At 43.2% G+C, this 27,098-nt stretch overlaps 1 protein-coding gene across 1 annotated transcript in view; it reads right to left on the bottom strand.

Moving 5' to 3' along the window:
* LOC117465160 (serine protease HTRA1B-like) overlaps positions 1-27,098 on the bottom strand; it is a 64,427-nt gene that overhangs the window by 10,808 nt on the left and 26,521 nt on the right. Inside the window, exons 5-15 of the mRNA XM_034108077.2 lie at positions 25,140-25,334; positions 24,772-24,804; positions 23,926-24,040; positions 20,909-20,966; positions 15,479-15,574; positions 11,759-11,801; positions 9,961-10,155; positions 9,593-9,625; positions 8,757-8,871; positions 5,763-5,820; positions 330-425 (exon numbers count right to left, since the gene is read on the bottom strand). Of these exons, the coding sequence (XP_033963968.1) occupies positions 330-425; positions 5,763-5,820; positions 8,757-8,871; positions 9,593-9,625; positions 9,961-10,155; positions 11,759-11,801; positions 15,479-15,574; positions 20,909-20,966; positions 23,926-24,040; positions 24,772-24,804; positions 25,140-25,334 (1,037 nt within the window). The remainder of the gene's footprint in view (positions 1-329; positions 426-5,762; positions 5,821-8,756; positions 8,872-9,592; positions 9,626-9,960; positions 10,156-11,758; positions 11,802-15,478; positions 15,575-20,908; positions 20,967-23,925; positions 24,041-24,771; positions 24,805-25,139; positions 25,335-27,098) is intronic.

Here is a 27,098-nt window from a genome sequence, read left to right as displayed (position 1 = left end):
TTATGAGTGAGTTTCTGTGCAACACGCCGTTAGCATTTTTCGCTCGTGGCTAATTCATAGGCTCAGCGCTAGCTTTGTGGATTATGAAAAGAAAAAAGATCAGTTAGCTGAGTTTCTTCCCGTTACATGGATATAAAACATTTATAGTTTATTGAATATTAAGATGCCCTCAGACGCTGTTTCCTGCAGATGACGCGTTTTTCCCTCCGGTATCGGGGGTGTGGTGTAGAAGAGGTTAAGTACAGAACTTACTAAATGTACTTAGTTACTTCTGCATATTGGGAAGTGAACAGCAGATAATGTGGTAATGAAATGTTCGAAGCACTCACGTCTCGGCTGGAGTCCGGCTGATGACATCGATGACGTACGCCCCGGAGGTGACATCTGGGAAGTCTGACTGCCTCTCCTTCAGCTCCTTAGCCAGCCTGGTGGAGGAGAGAAGAGACAAACAGCCGAAACACAAGCTCTTAATCAAATCAAATCAAATTTTATTTGTAGAGCACATTTAAAAACGATTTTGGTCGAGCCAAAGTGCTGTACATGTAATTTAAACACATAAAAACACATTACATCACAATAAATCACAACAGATAAAAACAACACATGGAACAGTCAGGAGTCGTAACCCCACTCTAACTAGAAGGCCAGAGAGAAGTAGTGTGGATTTAAAAGCCCCTAGGGTCTGGGCCGACCTCACATGGAGGGGAAGAGTGTTCCAGAGCCTGGGACCAGCTGCTGCGAAGGCTCGGTGCCCTCGAGTTTTGAGCCTGGTCTTAGGCACTACCAGCAGCAGCTAGTCAGCAGATCTTAAAGCTCTGGCTGGGGTGTAGCGCTGGAGGAGTTCAGCTATATAGGCCGGAGCCAACCCATTTAGTGCTTTAAATACAAATAAAAGGATTTTAAAATCAATTCTGAACCGGACTGGAAGCCAGTATAGTGAGGCCAGAATTGGGGTGATGTGGTCACGCTTTTTGTGGCCAGTCAGGAGACGTGCAGCTGCATTTTGGACTAGCTGCAGGCGTTTAATTGATGCCTGGTCCATACCCACATACAGAGCGTTACAATAGTCCAGTCTTGAGGTCACAAAGGCGTTAATAACCCTTTCCAGGTCTTTAAAAGATAAATACGACTTGGTTTTGGCCAATAGTCTCATTTAAAAAAAGCAGGATTTTACTACGGTGCTGACCTGCTTGTCGAATTTAAAAGTGCTATTAAAGGTCACTCCAAGGTTCATGACAGAGGGGAGGATGTTTTTACTTAGGGAGCCCAGAATATCAACCGGAGAGGCTAATGAAACCTGAAGGGATGATGCACTGTGACTCATTTTAAATTCCAACATATAAATCATCGCTCTGGCAAATGTCAAGCTTTTAAAAGCTGCAACTACAACTGGTCTGATTTTAATGAAGCATATTGCCGTTAACTGGTACACATATTTGATCGTGTTCTTCAGGTTTGACAGATTCCACTAGCTAACTATATCCACAGAAAGCCCAAATTATACAGCATCAGGCAATTTTTTTTAATCCCTGACTACCACTATTTTAATATTCTTGAAGAACCAGGCCGAATACTATAAACTATAAAACAGACAACAAAATAAAATTGTGTAATATAACCGTTTACAGATTTTGGAATTTATTTTGTACTACCCAGACAGCCAATTCTGTCAGTTAATTTCAGTTTACAACGCACATTTCCAGAGACACACAATCTTTGTCACAGTAAACATTTAAAAAGCAATAACCAAAAAGCTTTAAAAATGAACTTATAACAGTTGTATGTATAAGTACATTGCTTATGTGTACTTAATATCATAAGAAAACTTTCTTGGGTGTTGAAAGCACTCTTCAACATCTAAAAAATGACAATTCATCAGGCGAAATCTACTACAATTATTATCTTTTTCGCAATAATAGAAATCAAAATCAGAAAAATGTAATGTCATGGCAATGTCCTCAAATGGTCATTGCTTGCAACGGCCCTATGATTTAATGATACATTTGGCAAACAAATGTAGTAATAGTGAAAGAGATGGCTACAAAAATAAAAATAAATCAATCTTTAAAGTTATAAAATGCTTTATGATATTTGTATGGTAACACATATTGCTTTTTATACGTTGCTTTTATAATACACTTTTATCCCTCTTTGAAATGTATATGCTGTCATAAAGTAAAGCTTGTTTTTGGACTTCTGAGGCGTTTCCTACTGTAACTCCAGAGGCGTAGGTGGCATGTTGAATTGCATTCCTATTTATCATGTCATTAGACTAGGCCTGTACTATGAAGCCGGATTTTCGTTTAGCGAGGTAACTTCAGGGTAAACTCTGGGTTTCCGGTCCAAAGACGTTGGTTCTCTTCTTACCGGGGTAGATCTCCATGGTAACTTATGCTGAACGGCAAACCTGCTCCGGAGCAGGTTAGGTTCCAGGATAAAAGAGATCAACTCAGTGAAAGCACCGCATGCTGACCAATCAGAGCTCAGTGTGCAGAGTTTAAAGCTATCAAGTCATCTTATAGGAGGATACAAAAAAACTGCCGTTGCAGGAAAGACGGCCGGCAAAAATCTACTGACTGTTCACCCGCCTCTCAGACCTCCTAGGTGTCACTGGCACAGTGCTGTCTTGGTTCGCATCCTACCTCCATAACAGGAAACAGTTTGTCTCCATCAATGGCTCAAATTCACCCCCGGCCCCAGTCCAACATGGTGTACCCCAGGGCTCTGTGCTTGGCCCCCTCCTGTTCACCATTTACATGCTCCCCCTCGGCCAGATCATCCGACATCATGGACTCAATTTCCACTGTTACGCTGATGATACCCAAGTGTATCTCAGCACCACTCCATCCTCCCAGCTCCCCCCTAAGTCTCTCATCAACTGCCTGCATGACATCAAAGCATGGATGTCCTCCAACTATCTCAAACTAAACAGCAGGAAAACAGAGCTCATGGTTGTGGCACCCAAGGCGCTGCTCCAGAAGGTTGGTGACTTCATCCTCGAGGTTGACGGCTGCTCCATCTCCCCATCTCCTGAAGTCCGCAACCTGGGTGTCATCCTCGACTCCACCCTTTCCCTCCACTCCCACGTCAAGTCTGTGACCAAATCGGCCTTTTTCCATCTAAGGAACATTGCAAGACTCCGACTGTCACTCTCGGAGTTGGTTGCCGAAACCCTAGTCCATGCGTTTGTCACCTCCCGCTTGGATTACTGCAATGGTGTCCTGTTTGGGGTTCCCAACAAAACCACGGACAGGCTCCAGTATGTCCAAAACGGTGCTGCTAAGGTACTCACAAATACAAAGCCGTGGCAGCACATCACTCCCACCCTCATCCACCTCCACTGGTTGCCAGTCAAGTCCCGCATATCATACAAAATCCTCCTCCTTACATACAAGTCCTTCCATGCCCCACCCCGGAACCTGCGGTCTTCAGACTCTGGCCTGCTTACCACCCCCCGCACCAAACTGCGAAACTTCGGGGACAGAGCCTTCAGTGTGGCAGCCCCCACCCTCTGGCACTGCCGAGATCCGCAACATCCTAAGGCCTTTGGCCCCTAATCTATTTGTTGTTTTGTCTGTCTGACTGGTTGTCTGACTGCCTTTTGTTTTGTTATGTTTGTTCTGCCCTGTTCTTCGTTGTAAAGCGACCTTGGGTCTCATGAAAGACGCTATATAAATCCAAGCTATAATTATTATTATAACGTGAAAATTAATAGAATATCACCTCCCGTCTTCAGAGCAATCTGACTAATATAACATTAGCGTTAAGAAAACTTACATAAATATCTGCCACAACATAAGTAAACGGATCAAAGTAACATTACGTACAGTCCGCGGCACTGAGTGCAGACGTCGATGTGTATCCCATTATCATTCATATCACATCATAATGTATCATATTACCTTATCTGAGTCAGCTTCTTGAGCCGTATCTGGCCATGTAACTTACATTGTCACAGACTGTATGCAGAAGTATTATTTTAAACAACACATTAAGTTGACGAAACACTTGAGTCAAATGTAATTAAAGTCATAAACCTGTTAATGTACGCATTCAAGCTTTTATCCTGGATAAAGTGTTTAAGTCATGGATGTTTAAAGTTTAACTTCTTCATATTTGTCTAATATTATAGTTCACTTTTCATTCAGGAAGTATGACGCTACGCTGTCAGTACGTTTGTCCATGTTTGTGATTGGTCAAATGTTGCTAACCCCGCCCCTTTCATGTGAACGCGCACTCAGCCGGACAGAGAAACCCTGGCTTGAGTTACAGAGTTGGTAACCAGCATCGTAGGACCGCTTAGCGAGATCGCGTTTGTTTTGGGTTAGTCAAGCCATATACGGTAACTCAAACATATCCAGGGTATGTTGAACTGGATTCGTAGTACAGAGGCCTGAACTACGAAGCAGGATTTTCGCTTAGCCGGCTAACTTCAGAGAAAACTCCGGCTTTCCGGTCCTACGACGCTGGTTCTCTTTTTAGCGGGCTAGATCTCCATGGTAACTTATGCTGTGCGGCTAACCTGCTCCGGAGCAGGTTAGGTTGCAGGCTAAGAGATCAACTCAGTGAAAGCACCGCCTGCTGACCAATCAGAGCTCAGTGTGCGGAGTTTAAAGCGATCAAGTCATATTACAGGAGAAAGGAAATACAGAAAAGCTGCCGTTGCAGGAAAGACGGCCGGCAAAAATCACCCGACTGTGTGAACGTGAACATGAATAGAATATCACCTCCATCTTCAGAGCAATCTGACTATTATAACATTAGCGTTAAGAAAGCTTACTTAAATATCGGCCACAACATAAGTAACCGGATCAGAGTACATTAAGTACAGTCCGCGGCATATCACTTCATAATGTATCATATATCTCCTTATCTGAGTCAGCTGAGCCGTATCTGGCCGTGCAACACTCACAGTGTCACATACTGTATGCAGAAGTATTATTTTAAGCAACACATTAAGTTGACGAAACACTCGAGACAAATGTAATGAAAGTCAGATCGTGTTTTAGACGGGGCAGTGATATCATAAACCTGTTAATGTACGCATTCAAACACTTTTTCTTTTTCCCAGCTGTATTCACCTTGCAGGTGCAGCTCTGTGGCTTTTATCCTGGATAAAGTGTTTAAGTCATGCATGTTTAAAGTTTAACTCTCTTCATATTTGACTAGTATTAAAGTTCACTTTTCATTCAGGAAGTATGGACGCTGCGCTGTCAGTGCGCTTCTCCATGTTTGTGATTGTCGAATGCTCCAGATACCACCCCCTTTCATGTGAACGCGCACCTAACTAGATAGGACACGGCTGGCTTGAGCGATCCACTTGATAACCAGCGTCGTAGGACAGTTTAGCGAGAGCGCGTATGTTTTTGGATTAGGCCAACCGGCTGACTCAAACATATCCAGGTTAGGAAAATCCAGCTTCGTAGTACAGGCCTCTGCCTCAGGTACTTAAAGCTGAGGTCACAACAACAACAACAACAACAACACCGCCCATGTTATGTAGAACAGTCAGTACTAGGATCTGTTTCAAGGTTCTCTGAAGTTTAATCAGACTGCATCAATTCTCACATTGTAGTTACATTTTTGCTGCAACAGAACAGATCAATCTCACAGAAAGAAAAAAAAACCTATTAATTGTATCACATGTATAAAACAAAAGAGGACTGTATCGATAATGTCAGGGTTTGTTTACAAAAAACAAACTTATAACCGGACCAAAATAATATAATTCAGTATGTATGTAATCAGCAGCAGGAACTTACGATGGGGTGAGACTCATCATCCTGACACCGATGTACCTCTTCTTCCGGTATGTTTTACCTGGAGAAATAAAAGACACGTGCTGATTGATTTAGAAAATGTAGAAGTTATTATCTTCTTCATTCACCCTATTCATTTATATATAGATCAATAGATGCTAACTTGCATATGTTGAGCAATTAGTCAATTAGCATAAGTTGCGTAAAGTAAAACAAAATATTAAAACAAATGGCTTGGCCAATTTGGAAACTTTTGGAGTGATTTTGGAAGGCATTAGGATGTTGAATAATTTTCTGACACTTTCAGGGGGAAAAAAATGCAGTTTTAACCAGAAAGTGGCCATGTTTGTACTCCTGGGGGGTATACTGCGAAGCAGGATTTTCGCTTAGCCGGCTAAATTCAGGGAAAACTCCGGCTTTCCGGTCATCCGAAGCTGGTTCTCTTTTTATGCAGGCTAGATCTCCATGGTAATATATGCTAAGCAGCTAACCTGGTCAGGACCAGGTTAGGTTGCAGGCTAAGAGCTCAACTCAGTGAAAGCACCGCCTGCTGACCAATCAGAGCTCAGTGTGCGGAGTTTACAGCGATCAAGTCATAATTACAGGAGAAAGGAAATACAGAAAAGCTGCCGTCGCAGGAAGACGGCCGGCAAAAATCACCGACTGTGTGAACGTGAACATGAATAGAATATCACCTCCATTCTTCAGAGCAATCTGACTATTATAACATTAGCGTTAAGAAAGCTTACTTAAATATCGGCCCACAACATAAGTAACCGGATCAGAGTACATTAAGTACAGTCCGCGGCATATCACTTCATAATGTATCATATATCTCCTGATCTGAGTCAGCTGAGCCGTATCTGCCGTGCACACTCACAGTGTCACATACTGTATGCAGAAGGATTATTTTAAGCAACACATAAGTTGACGAAACACTCGAGACAAATGTAATTGAAGTCAGATCGTGTTTTAGACGGAGCAGTGATATCATAAACCTGTTAATGTACGCATTCAAACACGTGTTCTGTTCCCAGCTGTGTTCACCTTGCAGGTGCAGCTCTGTGGCTTTTATCCTGGATCAAGTGTTTAAGTCATGGATGTTTAAAGTTTAACTTCTTCATTTTTGACTAGTATTAAAGTTCACTTTTCATTCAGGAAGTATGACGCTGCGCTGTCAGTACGCTTCTCCATGTTTGTGATTGGTCGAATGCTCCAAATACCACCCCTTTCATGTGAACGCGCACCTAACTAGATAGGACACGGCTGGCTTGAGCGATCCACTTGATAACCAGCGTCGTAGGACCGCTTAGCGAGAGCGCGTATGTTTTGGATTAGGCCAACCGGCTAACTCAAACATATCCAGGTTAGGTTGAACCAGGTTCGTAGTATAGGCCCCAGGTTAGGTTGCAGGCTAAAAGCTCAACTCAGTGAAAGCACCGCCTGCTGACCAATCAGAGCTCAGTGTGCGGAGTTTAAAGCGATCAAGTCATTACAGGAGAAAGGAAATACAGAAAAGCTGCCGTTGCAGGAAAGACGGCCGGCAAAATCACCGACTGTGTGAACGTGAACATGAATAGAATATCACCTCCATCTTCAGAGCAATCTGACTATTATAACATTAGCGTTAAGAAAGCTCTTAAATATCGGCCACAACATAAGTAACCGGATCAGAGTACATTAAGTACAGTCCGCGGCATATCACTTCATAATGTCATCATATCTCTTATCTGAGTCAGCTGAGCCGTATCTGGCCGTGCAACACTCACAGTGTCACAGACTGTATGCAGAAGTATTATTTTAAGCAACACATAAGTTGACGAAACACTCGAGACAAATGTAATTGAAGTCAGATCGTGTTTTAGACGGGGCAGTGCATGATCATAAACCTGTTAATGTACGCATTCAAACACGTGTTCTGTTCCCAGCTGTCACTTCACAGGTGCAGCTCTGTGGCTTTATCCTGGATCAAGTGTTTAAGTCATGGATGTTTAAAGTTTAACTTCTTCATTTTTGACTAGTATTAAAGTTCACTTTTCATTCAGGAAGTATGACGCTGTGCTGTCAGTACGCTTCTCCATGTTTGTGATTGGTCGAATGCTCCAAATACCACCCCTTTCATGTGAACGCGCACCTAACTAGATAGGACACGGCTGGCTTGAGCGATCCACTTGATAACCAGCGTCGTAGTACAGTTTAGCGAGAGCGCGTATGTTTTGGATTAGGCCAACCGGCTAACTCAAACATATCCAGGTTAGGTTGAACCAGGTTCGTAGTATAGGCCCCTGGTTGGATAGTTTTGATTACATTTAATAATAATAATAATATATAATAATAATAATAATAATAATAATAATAATAATAATAATAATAGCAATAGGGCAAAAACAAACATAACAAAACAAAAAGTCAGACAGACAAAACAACAGATCGATTAGGGGCCGAAAGCCTTGGCAAACAGATGGGACTTGAGGGCCCTTTTGAAGGCGTCGAGTGTGGGGCCTTAGGATGTTGCGGATCTCGGCGGGGAGAGCGTTCCAGAGGGTGGGGGCTGCCACACTGAAGGCTCTGTCCCCGAAGGTTCGCAGTTTGGTGCGGGGGGTGGTGAGCAGGCCAGTGTCTGAGGATCGCAGGTTCCGGGGTGGGGCATGTGGAAGGATGTCCGATAGGTACTGGGGGGCAAGGGCATGGAGGGACTTGTAGGTAAGGAGGAGGACTTTGTAGGATATGCGGGACTTGACCGGCAACCAGTGGAGGTGGATGAGGGTGGGAGTGATGTGCTGCCACGGCTTTGTGTGTGTGAGTCCCCTAGCAGCACAGTTTGAGGCGACTCAAAATGGCATGTTTTGATCCTAAAAATGTAATATCCTCAATATACATGTATGCAAGTTAGCATCCGCCAGTTTCTATGTGCTGGTGACCCGTACTATATATTTCTAACATAAAACTTTGGGGTACTCAACATTTCCGGGTTCACATTGATAGCAAGTAGCGAACCTTTGGCCTGTCTGTCGTGCGCCTCTGCCAGGAACTGCCTGATCTTGTCTGATGGGATGGCGAAGGAGATTCCTGCCGTGACCTTCAGAGTGTTGACGCCAATCACCTCTCCATCCTGCAGGACACACCACACACACACACACACACACACACCACACACCCACACACACACACACACACACACACACACACACACACACACACACACCACACACACACACACACACACACACACACACACACAATTAGGCACATTATTTCTCCATTATTGATTGGACTCCCGGCGTCCTCTCTTTAACAGCACTTCTCACTCCACATTGCTCTGTGTTAGTAACATTACCAGTTTTAAACAGACTTGTAATCAGAGTCAGCTGTGGAATGTGGCTGTTTGCCAGGCATTACCTAAACTCTGTTTACTTTCCTAACAAGGATTTTATGAGCCTTGGTTTGTGTATATGACATTACATATATCTCTGTTTCACAACATGTGGATGTGGCCCCCGTGAGCAGAAACTTTATTTCTGTCTCTAACAAATTCATTTAACATGAATCTCATGTGGCACATTCAGTGTCAGCTCCCCATACAACAGATGAAGCCCAATTAAAGGTATGCATGATTTATTATCAATCAATACTCTATTCTATTTTCATATTCATAAATTGCCGAAAGCTAAGATGTGAAAAAGGGAACTAATGCAGTTTAAAGTGATTTACTTTGGGCTTGAGGACAAATGGTTTGTGAGACCACTGGATACATATAAAATGCTACATTTTGAACAGGTAACGTCTTATTTTGAAATCTAGCTTGTACCGTGTATTCTTTCTCCTTTACTCACCAGATTGACCAGTGGTCCTCCTGAGTTGCCGTACTGCAAGAAACAAAAAAGCACATAAAGAATGTAAAATTCGTCGAACCAAATAGTTTTTGAAGTCAAAGAAATGTGAATAAAATATTTGAATAGATTGTCATTCAAAGGCATCAATGCAAATATTTCATTACACATTGCACATTTGTATTGTTTATCAATAACAAGATGAATGCAGAGGATTTAGACTAATCAGGGACAAGTGGAATCAACATAAAACACACTTGGACTGGATCAAAGATATTTTTATACTAATTAAATTGTGGGTTGTCATAAATTATAATAAACAAATAAACATTTGGGTTGTTTCATGTTTCTCTCTCATTCTCTTCACTCACGTTGATGATGGCGTCGGTCTGGATGTATTCCATGTCGGAGTTGAGGAGGCCCAGCTCCTTGCCCCCCCTCTGGGTGGTGCTGACGATGCCGGTGGTGACGGTGTTCTGCAGGGAGAACGGGCTGCCGATGGCAACCACAAACTCTCCAGGACGCAGACTGGCCGAGCGGCCGAGCTGCAGCACCGGCAGCTTCATCTGACCCAGCAGAGAGGGGAGGGAACAGAGAGAAAACTGGTTAGAGACAGAATCCAGTTTTTTGTTGACTGACTTTTTTATCTGCTTGCACTGCTGGTTGAAGCAGACTCAGGCTAAAAGTGTCATCTGAAAGGTCCCATGTCATGTTTTTCCGGTTATTACCCGTCCCCTTGTGTGTTATGGAGGTTTTTATGCATGAAAACGGTCTGCAGAGTCACAAACCCTCAAAGTACACCCTGTAGCGAGTAAAACTCTAACACAGAAACTACCTGTCTATGCTTCCCCAGAACGCCTCGTTGGACATTTCTCTGTTTCCATTGTTTGCTTCCTGGGTTCTGTGACGTGTGAAAACCCAAATCAACAACAAATGACCGGATTGGCCCAAATGGACCAATCCGCGGAGCCCCTCACACACCAGGACCCCTTGGCTAACTAACAGGGAGTCCCATTGACTTGCATAGAGCTCCCTGAACGCTGGTAATAGACGAGTCAGTGGATGTCTGCTCACCACCTCAAGCTCAACCTTGACAAGACTGAACTGCTTTTCCTTCCGGGAAAAGATTGTCCCACTCTTGACCTGACTATCAACATCGGCACCTCTGTTGTTTCCCCGACTCAGACTGCAAGGAATCTGGGTGTGACCCTAGATAACAACCTGTCCTTCACTGCAAACATCGCTGCTACAACCCGCTGCTGCAGATACACGCTTTACAACATCAGGAGGATGCGTCCCCAGCTGACCCAGAAAGCGACGCAGGTTCTGGTCCAGGCTCTCGTCATCTCACGCCTAGACTACTGCAACTCCCTCCTGGCTGGTCTACCTGCATGTGCCATCCGACCTCTGCAGCTCATCCAGAATGCAGCTGCTCGCCTGGTCTTCAACCTTCCTAAATTCTCCCACACCACGCCGCTCCTCCGCTCCCTTCACTGGCTTCCGATAACTGCTAGAATCCACTTCAAGACACTGGTACTTGCGTACCATGCTGTGAATGGATCTGGCCCTTCCTACATCCAGGACATGGTTAAACCGTACACCCCAGCACGTGCACTCCACTCTGCATCAACCAAACGGCTCGCTGCACCATCGCTGCGAAGGGGACCCAAGTTCCCATCAGCAAAAACACGTGGGTTTGCTATCCTGGCTCCAAATGGTGGAATGTGCTCCCCATTGACATCAGGACAGCAGATAGCTTACACACCTTCCGGCGCAGACTGAAAACTCATCTCTTTCGACTCCACTTCGAGCGATAGAACTATTAACAAAGCACTTATATACTAATAAAGGGCTGTCTTATCTAAAGCCAGTTGAGTAGCACTTGAAATGTTTTTGCTGTATGAAGCCTGATGTACTTATATGATTCTGTTTTCTTCAAGTTTGTATTTTGTTGGTCGAACGCACTTATTGTAAGTCGCTTTGGATAAAAGCGTCAGCTAAATGCAATGTAATGTAATAATGTAATGTAATTTATTCAAGGAAAGCAATACAATGGGCTCTGTTGTATATTGGACTATGGACTACAATATTTAGGTTGACCGTTTATTGTACACGTTATTCCACACGCTGCCATGACAACAGAATGACAACTAACTGTGTCCGGTTCACACATCCCCAAACTCCCGGTGCCATCTTAAAGGCACAGTTACACCTGATGTGACACATACATAACAGGTTCCATTAAAAAATGTTTTCAAAAATAGCAAAAAGATAATTAGAAAACACATGTGGTTTCGTATGGCTGCAATATTCATTAAAATTATATTTGCCAAAGACTATTCACATTTCTATGACCTTGTGCACATGTCAATAAATGTTTCTTTAAGCTAAATACATTTCTCATGATTGAAATTCAATGAGTTGAACCCAAAGAGGAATCAGAGTTTGCACGACTAAGAACTATAAGGTTGTTTCTCCTCTGTGCCAGAGAGAGTTGGACAGTCTGGGTGGGAGAACTCTTCTTCCACTGCCAGCCTTCATCCCGGCAAAACAGCATTTTTGAAACCAGGAGTGAACTTTCCACATCCTGCAGTCTCGACATGAAGAGAGTTCACATCTAATAAATGCCCTTTCAGTAAGATCGGATTATCCTGACTCCTGTCGGCGTGCCATAACTAACAACACAATAAGAAAACAAACTCCGCCAGCTGCTTTCTCAGGTGGAACTCTGCGGTTTGCTGTCAACAAGCTTTTCATGTGGATACCAAACATCTTTCCAGGAACAAAATACTGTAAATTCAGCAGAAGTGAGCATGCACCCTCCTTTCTATTTGTTACATGTTGCAAGCTTCATAACTGAGAGTGAATCCAAAATGGTGCTTTTACTGGCATAAATTGAACTCACTCCAGATGATGAATGCAGAATTAGATGTCTTCTACTGGATTTTGGAAATACAGTTTGTTGATGTGACATATTTGCAGGGGTGGACAAAGTATTCAGATGCTTTCCTTGAGTAAAAGTACCAATGCATTATTGTCAAAATACTTCATTACAATTAAAAGTCCTGCATTCAAAATCTTACTTAAGTAAAAGTATCGAAGTATTATCAGTACCTAAAGTGTAAAAAGTAAAAACAATCATAGTACAGAAAGATTGCCTTTATGTGTGTATATAATTATAAGAAACACTTTTGCTGCATCAATTAGCATTTTACTGTTGCTGACAAACAGTTCTAGTGGACTTTTTGTAAAATATATAAATAGTTTGATTATTTTGTGACTTAAAGAGTTGGTCCACTAGTTCACTTTTGAAAAATGCATTGTTTCAGAAGCAGACTTTGGGGACTCGAGTGCCAATTTGCAGGACTCGTGACTTGACTCAAATTCGTGCAGTGATCGACTCTGACTCAAAATTGGACACGAAATCGGACTCGAACATTGATGATCGGACTTGGACTCGGACTAGAGCAAGTTCAGTCTCGAGTCCAGATGGACTCTGCCCTGGGCGTGTGTAAGTCGAGTTCCCGTACCGCGCCCAGGCTTTTCTCAGTCTGAAGATGTGCAGAGACACTTGGACTCGGACTTGAGCAGCACAGGTAATGATGACTCGGTTTCGGACTGGACTCTGATTCTTCCTAGGTGACTCGGACTTGGACTCTGCCTCAAGCACAGGCAATGATGACTCAGACTTCGGGCTCTAATCGGACTCTTCCTAGGTAACTCAGACTTAGACAATCGAAGAGTGGGGACTCGAGTGACTCTGACTCGAAAATTGACTACAACACTGGTTAGAAGTAGCTAAAACAGTTTAGTAAATGTACTTGAGTAAACTTTACTTTTTTCCCTTTTAAATGTATCAGAATAGAAGTATAAAGAAGCATTAAATGAAATACGTACCTCAAATTGTACTTAACCTGTTAAGCCCTGAGCCTGTTTTTCAGGTCTCAGGCTCGAAAATGACATTCCCAGAACAAATTACCATATCTTCCCTTCTAAAAGGGTTAAATTAATAATCTTTTTTCTCAAGTAATGATAAACATGTGAGTTGGATGTAGAATAGTCAGAATCAATATAGATGTTTTTTTAAAGAAAATTCAGATTGAACATAGTAAAAAACTGTAAATTATAGTGTCCGTCCAAAAATTATGTTTTACTTATAGTGAAAACTACCCTTGGATGATGGTAATGTAGACTAAAAGCTTTAGGAATCCAAAGTACAACATATAATAAGTACCCTGTATCAAGATTGATGCAAAACAAGTGACATTTGACCTTTTTAGAGAGGTTTAGCAAAATAAATTGGGTGGAAATGGGCGTTTTACCGTTTCTCTGGAACCCATTGGTCGATTTTGGTGATTGACATCTCTTTTTGACCGTTAGAGCCAATAGAATCGAAGGGGAATTTACCCATACACACACATGGTAAAAAAAGAAGGTGGGGGCTTTGCATCAGAGTGAACCTATCTCTCGCTCTGACATCTGGAAACGGAAAAGCAGGTTTATTGCTTATGGATTATCAGAATCATCACAGACACATTGGATTAACCTATGGATTAACTTCAGCAGTGTCTTTATCGTTGTAATGCCATTGAAGACCACTTTTGACCAGACAACGACCAAGGTGAGCCATGTTGTCGTTTTTAGCTACCTAGCGCCACATGTTTTGATGTCTGTTCTTGTTAATATCTTCGCCAGTACTTATCATGGAGTGATGATGTATGTACCCATCGATTCTGTGTCATCTCATGATCAGATCGATGGGTTGGACGTGCAGCTACGATAAATAATAAGTGTGTTATGAGCAGTGTTGGGACTAACGCGTTACAAAGTAACGCGTTACTGTAACGCCGTTATTTTTGGCAGTAACTAGTACTCTAACGCATTACTTTCTAAATTTAGTAACTCATATACCGTTACTACATGGTGCGTTACTCCGTTACTGCGTATCTACTGCACAAACCAGTCATTCAAATCTCTTAAAGCATCTGCAGAAACAACATGCTGGGACGAAGCTAGGAGCTAAGACCACAGAGACTCAGCCGACGCCACTCCACCTCCACCTGCACCTCAGCAACAGCGGCTGGATTTTAACCGAGGGACTGCTCGCCAGGGAAAAGTCGATAGAGCCATTGCACGGTATGTTGTAAACACATGCAGGCTATTGCTACAGTGGAGTCACCGCTTTCAGGGAGCTAGTTAGCATGATAGCATGTCCGGGCGGCACACGGCATATGGGACGGAACACTTGTTCCAACTACCTGGAGAAAGAATATACAAAAATGTAAAGCCAGCTAATATCGATGCTATCCAGATTGCATATAATGCATGTCAAGGTGATCAACAGGTTGTATTATTCTCCAATGCAATAACGGTACTGAAATGAAGGCTATAAGGGCATTAATATAATGGGAGCCCTTTTTTTAAGTAACTAAAACGTTACTTTTCACAGTAACGCATTACTTTTTGGTGTAAGTAACTAGTAAAGTAACTGAGTTACTTTTGAAATGAAGTAACTAGTAATGGTAACTAGTTACTGGTTTTCAGTAACTAGCACAACACTGGTTATGAGTGAGTTTCTGTGCAACACGCCGTTAGCATTTTTCGCTCGTGGCTAATTCATAGGCTCAGCGCTAGCTTTGTGGATTATGAAAAGAAAAAGATCAGTTAGCTGAGTTTCTTCCCGTTACATGGATATAAAACATTTATAGTTTATTGAATATTAAGATGCCCTCAGACGCTGTTTCCTGCAGATGACGCGTTTTTCCCTCCGGTATCGGGGGTGTGGTGTAGAAGAGGTTAAGTACAGAACTTACTAAATGTACTTAGTTACTTCTGCATATTGGGAAGTGAACAGCAGATAATGTGTAATGAAATGTTCGAAGCACTCACGTCTCGGCTGGAGTCCGGCTGATGACATCGATGACGTACGCCCCGGAGGTGACATCTGGGAAGTCTGACTGCCTCTCCTTCAGCTCCTTAGCCAGCCTGGTGGAGGAGAGAAGAGACAAACAGCCGAAACACAAGCTCTTAATCAAATCAAATCAAATTTTATTTGTAGAGCACATTTAAAAACGATTTTGGTCGAGCCAAAGTGCTGTACATGTAATTTAAACACATAAAAACACATTACATCACAATAAATCACAACAGATAAAAACAACACATGGAACAGTCAGGAGTCGTAACCCCACTCTAACTAGAAGGCCAGAGAGAAGTAGTGTGGATTTAAAAGCCCCTAGGGTCTGGGCCGACCTCACATGGAGGGGAAGAGTGTTCCAGAGCCTGGGACCAGCTGCTGCGAAGGCTCGGTGCCCTCGAGTTTTGAGCCTGGTCTTAGGCACTACCAGCAGCAGCTAGTCAGCAGATCTTAAAGCTCTGGCTGGGGTGTAGCGCTGGAGGAGTTCAGCTATATAGGCCGGAGCCAACCCATTTAGTGCTTTAAATACAAATAAAAGGATTTAAAATCAATTCTGAACCGGACTGGAAGCCAGTATAGTGAGGCCAGAATTGGGGTGATGTGGTCACGCTTTTTGTGGCCAGTCAGGAGACGTGCAGCTGCATTTTGGACTAGCTGCAGGCGTTTAATTGATGCCTGGTCCATACCCACATACAGAGCGTTACAATAGTCCAGTCTTGAGGTCACAAAGGCGTTAATAACCCTTTCCAGGTCTTTAAAAGATAAATACGACTTGGTTTTGGCCAATAGTCTCATTTAAAAAAAGCAGGATTTTACTACGGTGCTGACCTGCTTGTCGAATTTAAAAGTGCTATTAAAGGTCACTCCAAGGTTCATGACAGAGGGGAGGATGTTTTTACTTAGGGAGCCCAGAATATCAACCGGAGAGGCTAATGAAACCTGAAGGGATGATGCACTGTGACTCATTTTAAATTCCAACATATAAATCATCGCTCTGGCAAATGTCAAGCTTTTAAAAGCTGCAACTACAACTGGTCTGATTTTAATGAAGCATATTGCCGTTAACTGGTACACATATTTGATCGTGTTCTTCAGGTTTGACAGATTCCACTAGCTAACTATATCCACAGAAAGCCCAAATTATACAGCATCAGGCAATTTTTTTTAATCCCTGACTACCACTATTTTAATATTCTTGAAGAACCAGGCCGAATACTATAAACTATAAAACAGACAACAAAATAAAATTGTGTAATATAACCGTTTACAGATTTTGGAATTTATTTTGTACTACCCAGACAGCCAATTCTGTCAGTTAATTTCAGTTTACAACGCACATTTCCAGAGACACACAATCTTTGTCACAGTAAACATTTAAAAAGCAATAACCAAAAAGCTTTAAAAATGAACTTATAACAGTTGTATGTATAAGTACATTGCTTATGTGTACTTAATATCATAAGAAAACTTTCTTGGGTGTTGAAAGCACTCTTCAACATCTAAAAAATGACAATTCATCAGGCGAAATCTACTACAATTATTATCTTTTTCGCAATAATAGAAATCAAAATCAGAAAAATGTAATGTCATGGCAATGTCCTCAAATGGTCATTGCTTGCAACGGCCCTATGATTTAATGATACATTTGGCAAACAAATGTAGTAATAGTGAAAGAGATGGCTACAAAAATAAAAATAAATCAATCTTTAAAGTTATAAAATGCTTTATGATATTTGTATGGTAACACATATTGCTTTTTATACGTTGCTTTTATAATACACTTTTATCCCTCTTTGAAATGTATATGCTGTCATAAAGTAAAGCTTGTTTTTGGACTTCTGAGGCGTTTCCTACTGTAACTCCAGAGGCGTAGGTGGCATGTTGAATTGCATTCCTATTTATCATGTCATTAGACTAGGCCTGTACTATGAAGCCGGATTTTCGTTTAGCGAGGTAACTTCAGGGTAAACTCTGGGTTTCCGGTCCAAAGACGTTGGTTCTCTTCTTACCGGGGTAGATCTCCATGGTAACTTATGCTGAACGGCAAACCTGCTCCGGAGCAGGTTAGGTTCCAGGATAAAAGAGATCAACTCAGTGAAAGCACCGCATGCTGACCAATCAGAGCTCAGTGTGCAGAGTTTAAAGCTATCAAGTCATCTTATAGGAGGATACAAAAAAACTGCCGTTGCAGGAAAGACGGCCGGCAAAATCTACTGACTGTTCACCCGCCTCTCAGACCTCCTAGGTGTCACTGGCACATTGCTGTCTTGGTTTCGCATCCTACCTCCATAACAGGAAACAGTTTGTCTCCATCAATGGCTCAAATTCACCCCCGGCCCCAGTCCAACATGGTGTACCCCAGGGCTCTGTGCTTGGCCCCCTCCTGTTCACCATTTACATGCTCCCCCTCGGCCAGATCATCCGACATCATGGACTCAATTTCCACTGTTACGCTGATGATACCCAAGTGTATCTCAGCACCACTCCATCCTCCCAGCTCCCCCCTAAGTCTCTCATCAACTGCCTGCATGACATCAAAGCATGGATGTCCTCCAACTATCTCAAACTAAACAGCAGGAAAACAGAGCTCATGGTTGTGGCACCCAAGGCGCTGCTCCAGAAGGTTGGTGACTTCATCCTCGAGGTTGACGGCTGCTCCATCTCCCCATCTCCTGAAGTCCGCAACCTGGGTGTCATCCTCGACTCCACCCTTTCCCTCCACTCCCACGTCAAGTCTGTGACCAAATCGGCCTTTTTCCATCTAAGGAACATTGCCAAGACTCCGACTGTCCACTCTCGGAGTTGGTTGCCGAAACCCTAGTCCATGCGTTTGTCACCTCCCGCTTGGATTACTGCAATGGTGTCCTGTTTGGGGTTCCCAACAAAACCACGGACAGGCTCCAGTATGTCCAAAACGGTGCTGCTAAGGTACTCACAAATACAAAGCCGTGGCAGCACATCACTCCCACCCTCATCCACCTCCACTGGTTGCCAGTCAAGTCCCGCATATCATACAAAATCCTCCTCCTTACATACAAGTCCTTCCATGCCCCACCCCGGAACCTGCGGTCTTCAGACTCTGGCCTGCTTACCACCCCCCGCACCAAACTGCGAAACTTCGGGGACAGAGCCTTCAGTGTGGCAGCCCCCACCCTCTGGCACTGCCGAGATCCGCAACATCCTAAGGCCTTTGGCCCCTAATCTATTTGTTGTTTTGTCTGTCTGACTGGTTGTCTGACTGCCTTTTGTTTTGTTATGTTTGTTCTGCCCTGTTCTTCGTTGTAAAGCGACCTTGGGTCTCATGAAAGACGCTATATAAATCCAAGCTATAATTATTATTATAACGTGAAAATTAATAGAATATCACCTCCCGTCTTCAGAGCAATCTGACTAATATAACATTAGCGTTAAGAAAACTTACATAAATATCTGCCACAACATAAGTAAACGGATCAAAGTAACATTACGTACAGTCCGCGGCACTGAGTGCAGACGTCGATGTGTATCCCATTATCATTCATATCACATCATAATGTATCATATTACCTTATCTGAGTCAGCTTCTTGAGCCGTATCTGGCCATGTAACTTACATTGTCACAGACTGTATGCAGAAGTATTATTTTAAACAACACATTAAGTTGACGAAACACTTGAGTCAAATGTAATTAAAGTCATAAACCTGTTAATGTACGCATTCAAGCTTTTATCCTGGATAAAGTGTTAAGTCATGGATGTTTAAAGTTTAACTTCTTCATATTTGTCTAATATTATAGTTCACTTTTCATTCAGGAAGTATGACGCTACGCTGTCAGTACGTTTGTCCATGTTTGTGATTGGTCAAATGTTGCTAACCCCGCCCCTTTCATGTGAACGCGCACTCAGCCGGACAGAGAAACCCTGGCTTGAGTTACAGAGTTGGTAACCAGCATCGTAGGACCGCTTAGCGAGATCGCGTTTGTTTTGGGTTAGTCAAGCCATATACGGTAACTCAAACATATCCAGGGTATGTTTGAACTGGATTCGTAGTACAGAGGCCTGAACTACGAAGCAGGATTTTCGCTTAGCCGGCTAACTTCAGAGAAAACTCCGGCTTTCCGGTCCTACGACGCTGGTTCTCTTTTTAGCGGGCTAGATCTCCATGGTAACTTATGCTGTGCGGCTAACCTGCTCCGGAGCAGGTTAGGTTGCAGGCTAAGAGATCAACTCAGTGAAAGCACCGCCTGCTGACCAATCAGAGCTCAGTGTGCGGAGTTTAAAGCGATCAAGTCATATTACAGGAGAAAGGAAATACAGAAAAGCTGCCGTTGCAGGAAAGACGGCCGGCAAAAAATCACCGACTGTGTGAACGTGAACATGAATAGAATATCACCTCCATCTTCAGAGCAATCTGACTATTATAACATTAGCGTTAAGAAAGCTTTACTTAAATATCGGCCACAACATAAGTAACCGGATCAGAGTAATTAAGTACAGTCCGCGGCATATCACTTCATAATGTATCATATATCTCCTTATCTGAGTCAGCTGAGCCGTATCTGGCCGTGCAACACTCACAGTGTCACAGACTGTATGCAGAAGTATTATTTTAAGCAACACATTAAGTTGACGAAACACTCGAGACAAATGTAATGAAAGTCAGATCGTGTTTTAGACGGGGCAGTGATATCATAAACCTGTTAATGTACGCATTCAAACACTTTTTCTTTTTCCAGCTGTGTTCACCTTGCAGGTGCAGCTCTGTGGCTTTTATCCTGGATAAAGTGTTTAAGTCATGCATGTTTAAAGTTTAACTTCTTCATATTTGACTAGTATTAAAGTTCACTTTTCATTCAGGAAGTATGACGCTGCGCTGTCAGTGCGCTTCTCCATGTTTGTGATTGGTCGAATGCTCCAGATACCACCCCTTTCATGTGAACGCGCACCTAACTAGATAGGACACGGCTGGCTTGAGCGATCCACTTGATAACCAGCGTCGTAGGACAGTTTAGCGAGAGCGCGTATGTTTTGGATTAGGCCAACCGGCTGACTCAAACATATCCAGGTTAGGAAAATCCAGCTTCGTAGTACAGGCCTCTGGCCTCAGGTACTTAAAGCTGAGGTCACAACAACAACAACAACAACAACACCGCCCATGTTATGTAGAACAGTCAGTACTAGGATCTGTTTCAAGGTTCTCTGAAGTTTAATCAGACTGCATCAATTCTCACATTGTAGTTACATTTTTGCTGCAACAGAACAGATCAATCTCACAGAAAGAAAAAAAAACCTATTAATTGTATCACATGTATAAAACAAAAGAGGACTGTATCGATAATGTCAGGGTTTGTTTACAAAAACAAACTTATAACCGGACCAAAATAATATAATTCAGTATGTATGTAATCAGCAGCAGGAACTTACGATGGGGTGAGACTCATCATCCTGACACCGATGTACCTCTTCTTCCGGTATGTTTTACCTGGAGAAATAAAAGACACGTGCTGATTGATTTAGAAAATGTAGAAGTTATTATCTTCTTCATTCACCCTATTCATTTATATATAGATCAATAGATGCTAACTTGCATATGTTGAGCAATTAGTCAATTAGCATAAGTTGCGTAAAGTAAAACAAAATATTAAAACAAATGGCTTGGCCAATTTGGAAACTTTTGGAGTGATTTTGGAAGGCATTAGGATGTTGAATAATTTTCTGACACTTTCAGGGGGGAAAAAAATGCAGTTTTAACCAGAAAGTGGCCATGTTTGTACTCCTGGGGGGTATACTGCGAAGCAGGATTTTCGCTTAGCCGGCTAAATTCAGGGAAAACTCCGGCTTTCCGGTCATCCGAAGCTGGTTCTCTTTTTAGCAGGCTAGATCTCCATGGTAATATATGCTAAGCAGCTAACCTGGTCAGGACCAGGTTAGGTTGCAGGCTAAGAGCTCAACTCAGTGAAAGCACCGCCTGCTGACCAATCAGAGCTCAGTGTGCGGAGTTTACAGCGATCAAGTCATATTACAGGAGAAAGGAAATACAGAAAAGCTGCCGTCGCAGGAAAGACGGCCGGCAAAAATCACCGACTGTGTGAACGTGAACATGAATAGAATATCACCTCCATCTTCAGAGCAATCTGACTATTATAACATTAGCGTTAAGAAAGCTTACTTAAATATCGGCCACAACATAAGTAACCGGATCAGAGTACATTAAGTACAGTCCGCGGCATATCACTTCATAATGTATCATATATCTCCTGATCTGAGTCAGCTGAGCCGTATCTGGCCGTGCAACACTCACAGTGTCACATACTGTATGCAGAAGGATTATTTTAAGCAACACATAAGTTGACGAAACACTCGAGACAAATGTAATTGAAGTCAGATCGTGTTTTAGACGGAGCAGTGATATCATAAACCTGTTAATGTACGCATTCAAACACGTGTTCTGTTCCCAGCTGTGTTCACCTTGCAGGTGCAGCTCTGTGGCTTTTATCCTGGATCAAGTGTTTAAGTCATGGATGTTTAAAGTTTAACTTCTTCATTTTTGACTAGTATTAAAGTTCACTTTTCATTCAGGAAGTATGACGCTGCGCTGTCAGTACGCTTCTCCATGTTTGTGATTGGTCGAATGCTCCAAATACCACCCCTTTCATGTGAACGCGCACCTAACTAGATAGGACACGGCTGGCTTGAGCGATCCACTTGATAACCAGCGTCGTAGGACCGCTTAGCGAGAGCGCGTATGTTTTGGATTAGGCCAACCGGCTAACTCAAACATATCCAGGTTAGGTTGAACCAGGTTCGTAGTATAGGCCCCAGGTTAGGTTGCAGGCTAAAAGCTCAACTCAGTGAAAGCACCGCCTGCTGACCAATCAGAGCTCAGTGTGCGGAGTTTAAAGCGATCAAGTCATATTACAGGAGAAAGGAAATACAGAAAAGCTGCCGTTGCAGGAAAGACGGCCGGCAAAAATCACCGACTGTGTGAACGTGAACATGAATAGAATATCACCTCCATCTTCAGAGCAATCTGACTATTATAACATTAGCGTTAAGAAAGCTTACTTAAATATCAGCCACAACATAAGTAACCGGATCAGAGTACATTAAGTACAGTCCGCGGCATATCACTTCATAATGTATCATATCTCTCCTTATCTGAGTCAGCTGAGCCGTATCTGGCCGTGCAACACTCACAGTGTCACAGACTGTATGCAGAAGTATTATTTTAAGCAACACATAAGTTGACGAAACACTCGAGACAAATGTAATTGAAGTCAGATCGTGTTTTAGACGGGGCAGTGATATCATAAACCTGTTAATGTACGCATTCAAACACGTGTTCTGTTCCCAGCTGTATTCACCTTGCAGGTGCAGCTCTGTGGCTTTTATCCTGGATCAAGTGTTTAAGTCATGGATGTTTAAAGTTTAACTTCTTCATTTTTGACTAGTATTAAAGTTCACTTTTCATTCAGGAAGTATGACGCTGTGCTGTCAGTACGCTTCTCCATGTTTGTGATTGGTCGAATGCTCCAAATACCACCCCTTTCATGTGAACGCGCACCTAACTAGATAGGACACGGCTGGCTTGAGCGATCCACTTGATAACCAGCGTCGTAGTACAGTTTAGCGAGAGCGCGTATGTTTTGGATTAGGCCAACCGGCTAACTCAAACATATCCAGGTTAGGTTGAACCAGGTTCGTAGTATAGGCCCCTGGTTGGATAGTTTTGATTACATTTAATAATAATAATAATAATAATAATAATAATAATAATAATAATAATAATAATAATAATAATAATAATAATAATAGCAATAGGGCAAAAACAAACATAACAAAACAAAAAGTCAGACAGACAAAACAACAGATCGATTAGGGGCCGAAAGCCTTGGCAAACAGATGGGACTTGAGGGCCCTTTTGAAGGCGTCGAGTGTGGGGCCTTAGGATGTTGCGGATCTCGGCAGGGAGAGCGTTCCAGAGGGTGGGGGCTGCCACACTGAAGGCTCTGTCCCCGAAGGTTCGCAGTTTGGTGCGGGGGGTGGTGAGCAGGCCAGTGTCTGAGGATCGCAGGTTCCGGGGTGGGGCATGTAGGTGAAGGATGTCCGATAGGTACTGGGGGGCAAGGGCATGGAGGGACTTGTAGGTAAGGAGGAGGACTTTGTAGGATATGCGGGACTTGACCGGCAACCAGTGGAGGTGGATGAGGGTGGGAGTGATGTGCTGCCACGGCTTTGTGTGTGTGAGTCCCCTAGCAGCACAGTTTGAGGCGACTCAAAATGGCATGTTTTGATCCTAAAAATGTAATATCCTCAATATACATGTATGCAAGTTAGCATCCGCCAGTTTCTATGTGCTGGTGACCCGTACTATATATTTCTAACATAAAACTTTGGGGTACTCAACATTTCCGGGTTCACATTGATAGCAAGTAGCGAACCTTTGGCCTGTCTGTCGTGCGCCTCTGCCAGGAACTGCCTGATCTTGTCTGATGGGATGGCGAAGGAGATTCCTGCCGTGACCTTCAGAGTGTTGACGCCAATCACCTCTCCATCCTGCAGGACACACACACACACACACACACACACACACACACACACACACACACCACACACACACACACACACACACACACACACACACACACACACACACACACACACACACACACACACACACACACACACACAATTAGGCACATTATTTCTCCATTATTGATTGGACTCCCCGGCGTCCTCTCTTTAACAGCACTTCTCACTCCACATTGCTCTGTGTTTAGTAACATTACCAGTTTTAAACAGACTTGTAATCAGAGTCAGCTGTGGAATGTGGCTGTTTGCCAGGCATTACCTAAACTCTGTTTACTTTCCTAACAAGGATTTTATGAGCCTTGATGTTTGTGTATATGACATTACATATATCTCTGTTTCACAACATGTGGATGTGGCCCCCGTGAGCAGAAACTTTATTTCTGTCTCTAACAAATTCATTTAACATGAATCTCATGTGGCACATTCAGTGTCAGCTCCCCATACAACAGATGAAGCCCAATTAAAGGTATGCATGATTTATTATCAATCAATACTCTATTCTATTTTCATATTCATAAATTGCCGAAAGCTAAGATGTGAAAAAGGGAACTAATGCAGTTTAAAGTGATTTACTTTGGGCTTGAGGACAAATGGTTTGTGAGACCACTGGATACATATAAAATGCTACATTTTGAACAGGTAACGTCTTATTTTGAAATCTAGCTTGTACCGTGTATTCTTTCTCCTTTACTCACCAGATTGACCAGTGGTCCTCCTGAGTTGCCGTACTGCAAGAAACAAAAAAGCACATAAAGAATGTAAAATTCGTCGAACCAAATAGTTTTTGAAGTCAAAGAAATGTGAATAAAATATTTGAATAGATTGTCATTCAAAGGCATCAATGCAAATATTTCATTACACATTGCACATTTGTATTGTTTATCAATAACAAGATGAATGCAGAGGATTTAGACTAATCAGGGACAAGTGGAATCAACATAAAACACACTTGGACTGGATCAAAGATATTTTTATACTAATTAAATTGTGGGTTGTCATAAATTATAATAAACAAATAAACATTTGGGTTGTTTCATGTTTCTCTCTCATTCTCTTCACTCACGTTGATGATGGCGTCGGTCTGGATGTATTCCATGTCGGAGTTGAGGAGGCCCAGCTCCTTGCCCCCCCTCTGGGTGGTGCTGACGATGCCGGTGGTGACGGTGTTCTGCAGGGAGAACGGGCTGCCGATGGCAACCACAAACTCTCCAGGACGCAGACTGGCCGAGCGGCCGAGCTGCAGCACCGGCAGCTTCATCTGACCCAGCAGAGAGGGGAGGGAACAGAGAGAAAACTGGTTAGAGACAGAATCCAGTTTTTTTGTTGACTGACTTTTTTATCTGCTTGCACTGCTGGTTGAAGCAGACTCAGGCTAAAAGTGTCATCTGAAAGGTCCCATGTCATGTTTTTCCGGTTATTACCCGTCCCCTTGTGTGTTATGGAGGTTTTTATGCATGAAAACGGTCTGCAGAGTCACAAACCCTCAAAGTACACCCTGTAGCGAGTAAAACTCTAACACAGAAACTACCTGTCTATGCTTCCCCAGAACGCCTCGTTGGACATTTCTCTGTTTCCATTGTTTGCTTCCTGGGTTCTGTGACGTGTGAAAACCCAAATCAACAACAAATGACCGGATTGGCCCAAATGGACCAATCCGCGGAGCCCCTCACACACCAGGATCCCTTGGCTAACTAACAGGGAGTCCCATTGACTTGCATAGAGCTCCCTGAACGCTGGTAATAGACGAGTTGGGATGGCGGAGGAATGCTCTCCGCAGACCCATTCTCACAGCGTTATAAACCTTTTTCTTTCTCAATATCAAGCCACACTTATTGTTTTTACTTCGGCTGTGAGTGTGTGTGTGCTCAGGATGAGTTTCGCTTCTTCTCGCTGTATCGCCGACCCGGAAACCTGTCCGCTCCTCGCAGCAGCTCGCTACAGCTCGCAGCAGCGGCGAGCCGCAAGGAGCCTCGCAAGGAGCCTCACAAGGAGCCTTGCAACGTCCCGACCAATCAGAGCACACTGTGCTCACAGGGAAGGGGGGGGGGGGGCAGGAGCTCCAACAAGCCGTTTAGGACAGAGAGTGAATACCTGGTGAATACACATACTTTACAGAGATGCTGTGAGAAACCAATGTGAGTTTGGAAAATTGCACAATTTAAATCTATTCTAGTAGACCTCAACAATGGAACTATGATCAGTAGAAATGGCCGTGACATGGGACCTTTAATCCACTCCTTGGAGAAAAGTGTAAGGACTGGATTAAATCATTACATTTGGTATCTTTGTTTTTGGTTTAGAGAGGCTTGAAAACATCTGTTCAAATCACCAATATTTGGTTGAGAAAACAGAGTCAAAGGAAGACATTTAAGTTGGAAGAACCACCAGTTGGAAAGACACACACACACACACACACACACACACACACACACACACACGCACACGCGCGCGCACACACACACGCACACGCGCGCGCACACACACACACACACACACACACACACACACACACACACACACACACACACACGCACACACACACACACACACATGCAAGTAAACAGCAGTGTATTCTCTCACAGCTGTTGGAGGCAGACGCTGACTTCCTGTGGAGAGCTGAGTCAGCTCCTAGTCGGGAAGAGGCTTCTCTTCATTCACAACTCTAACCTTTACTAAACTCCACACTGTAATAGAAGCGGCTCATTCAGCCCTGATGTGACCTGGGGGGTATACTGCGAAGCAGGATTTTCGCTTAGCCGGCTAAATTCAGGGCAAACTCCGGCTTTCCGGTCATCCGAAGCTGGTTCTCTTTTTAGCAGGCTAGATCTCCATGGTAATATATGCTAAGCAGCTAACCTGGTCGGGACCAGGTTAGGTTGCAGGCTAAGAGCTCAACTCAGTGAAAGCACCGCCTGCTGACCAATCAGAGCTCAGTGTGCGGAGTTTACAGCGATCAAGTCATATTACAGGAGAAAGGAAATACAGAAAAGCTGCCGTCGCAGGAAAGACGGCCGGCAAAAAT

Source organism: Pseudochaenichthys georgianus, chromosome 19 (genome assembly GCF_902827115.2).
Source record: "Pseudochaenichthys georgianus chromosome 19, fPseGeo1.2, whole genome shotgun sequence".
In the NCBI taxonomy this organism is placed as follows: domain Eukaryota; kingdom Metazoa; phylum Chordata; class Actinopteri; order Perciformes; family Channichthyidae; genus Pseudochaenichthys; species Pseudochaenichthys georgianus.
The sequence above is the reverse complement of the archived record's forward strand: the minus strand, read 5'-3'. Positions and strand labels throughout refer to the sequence as shown.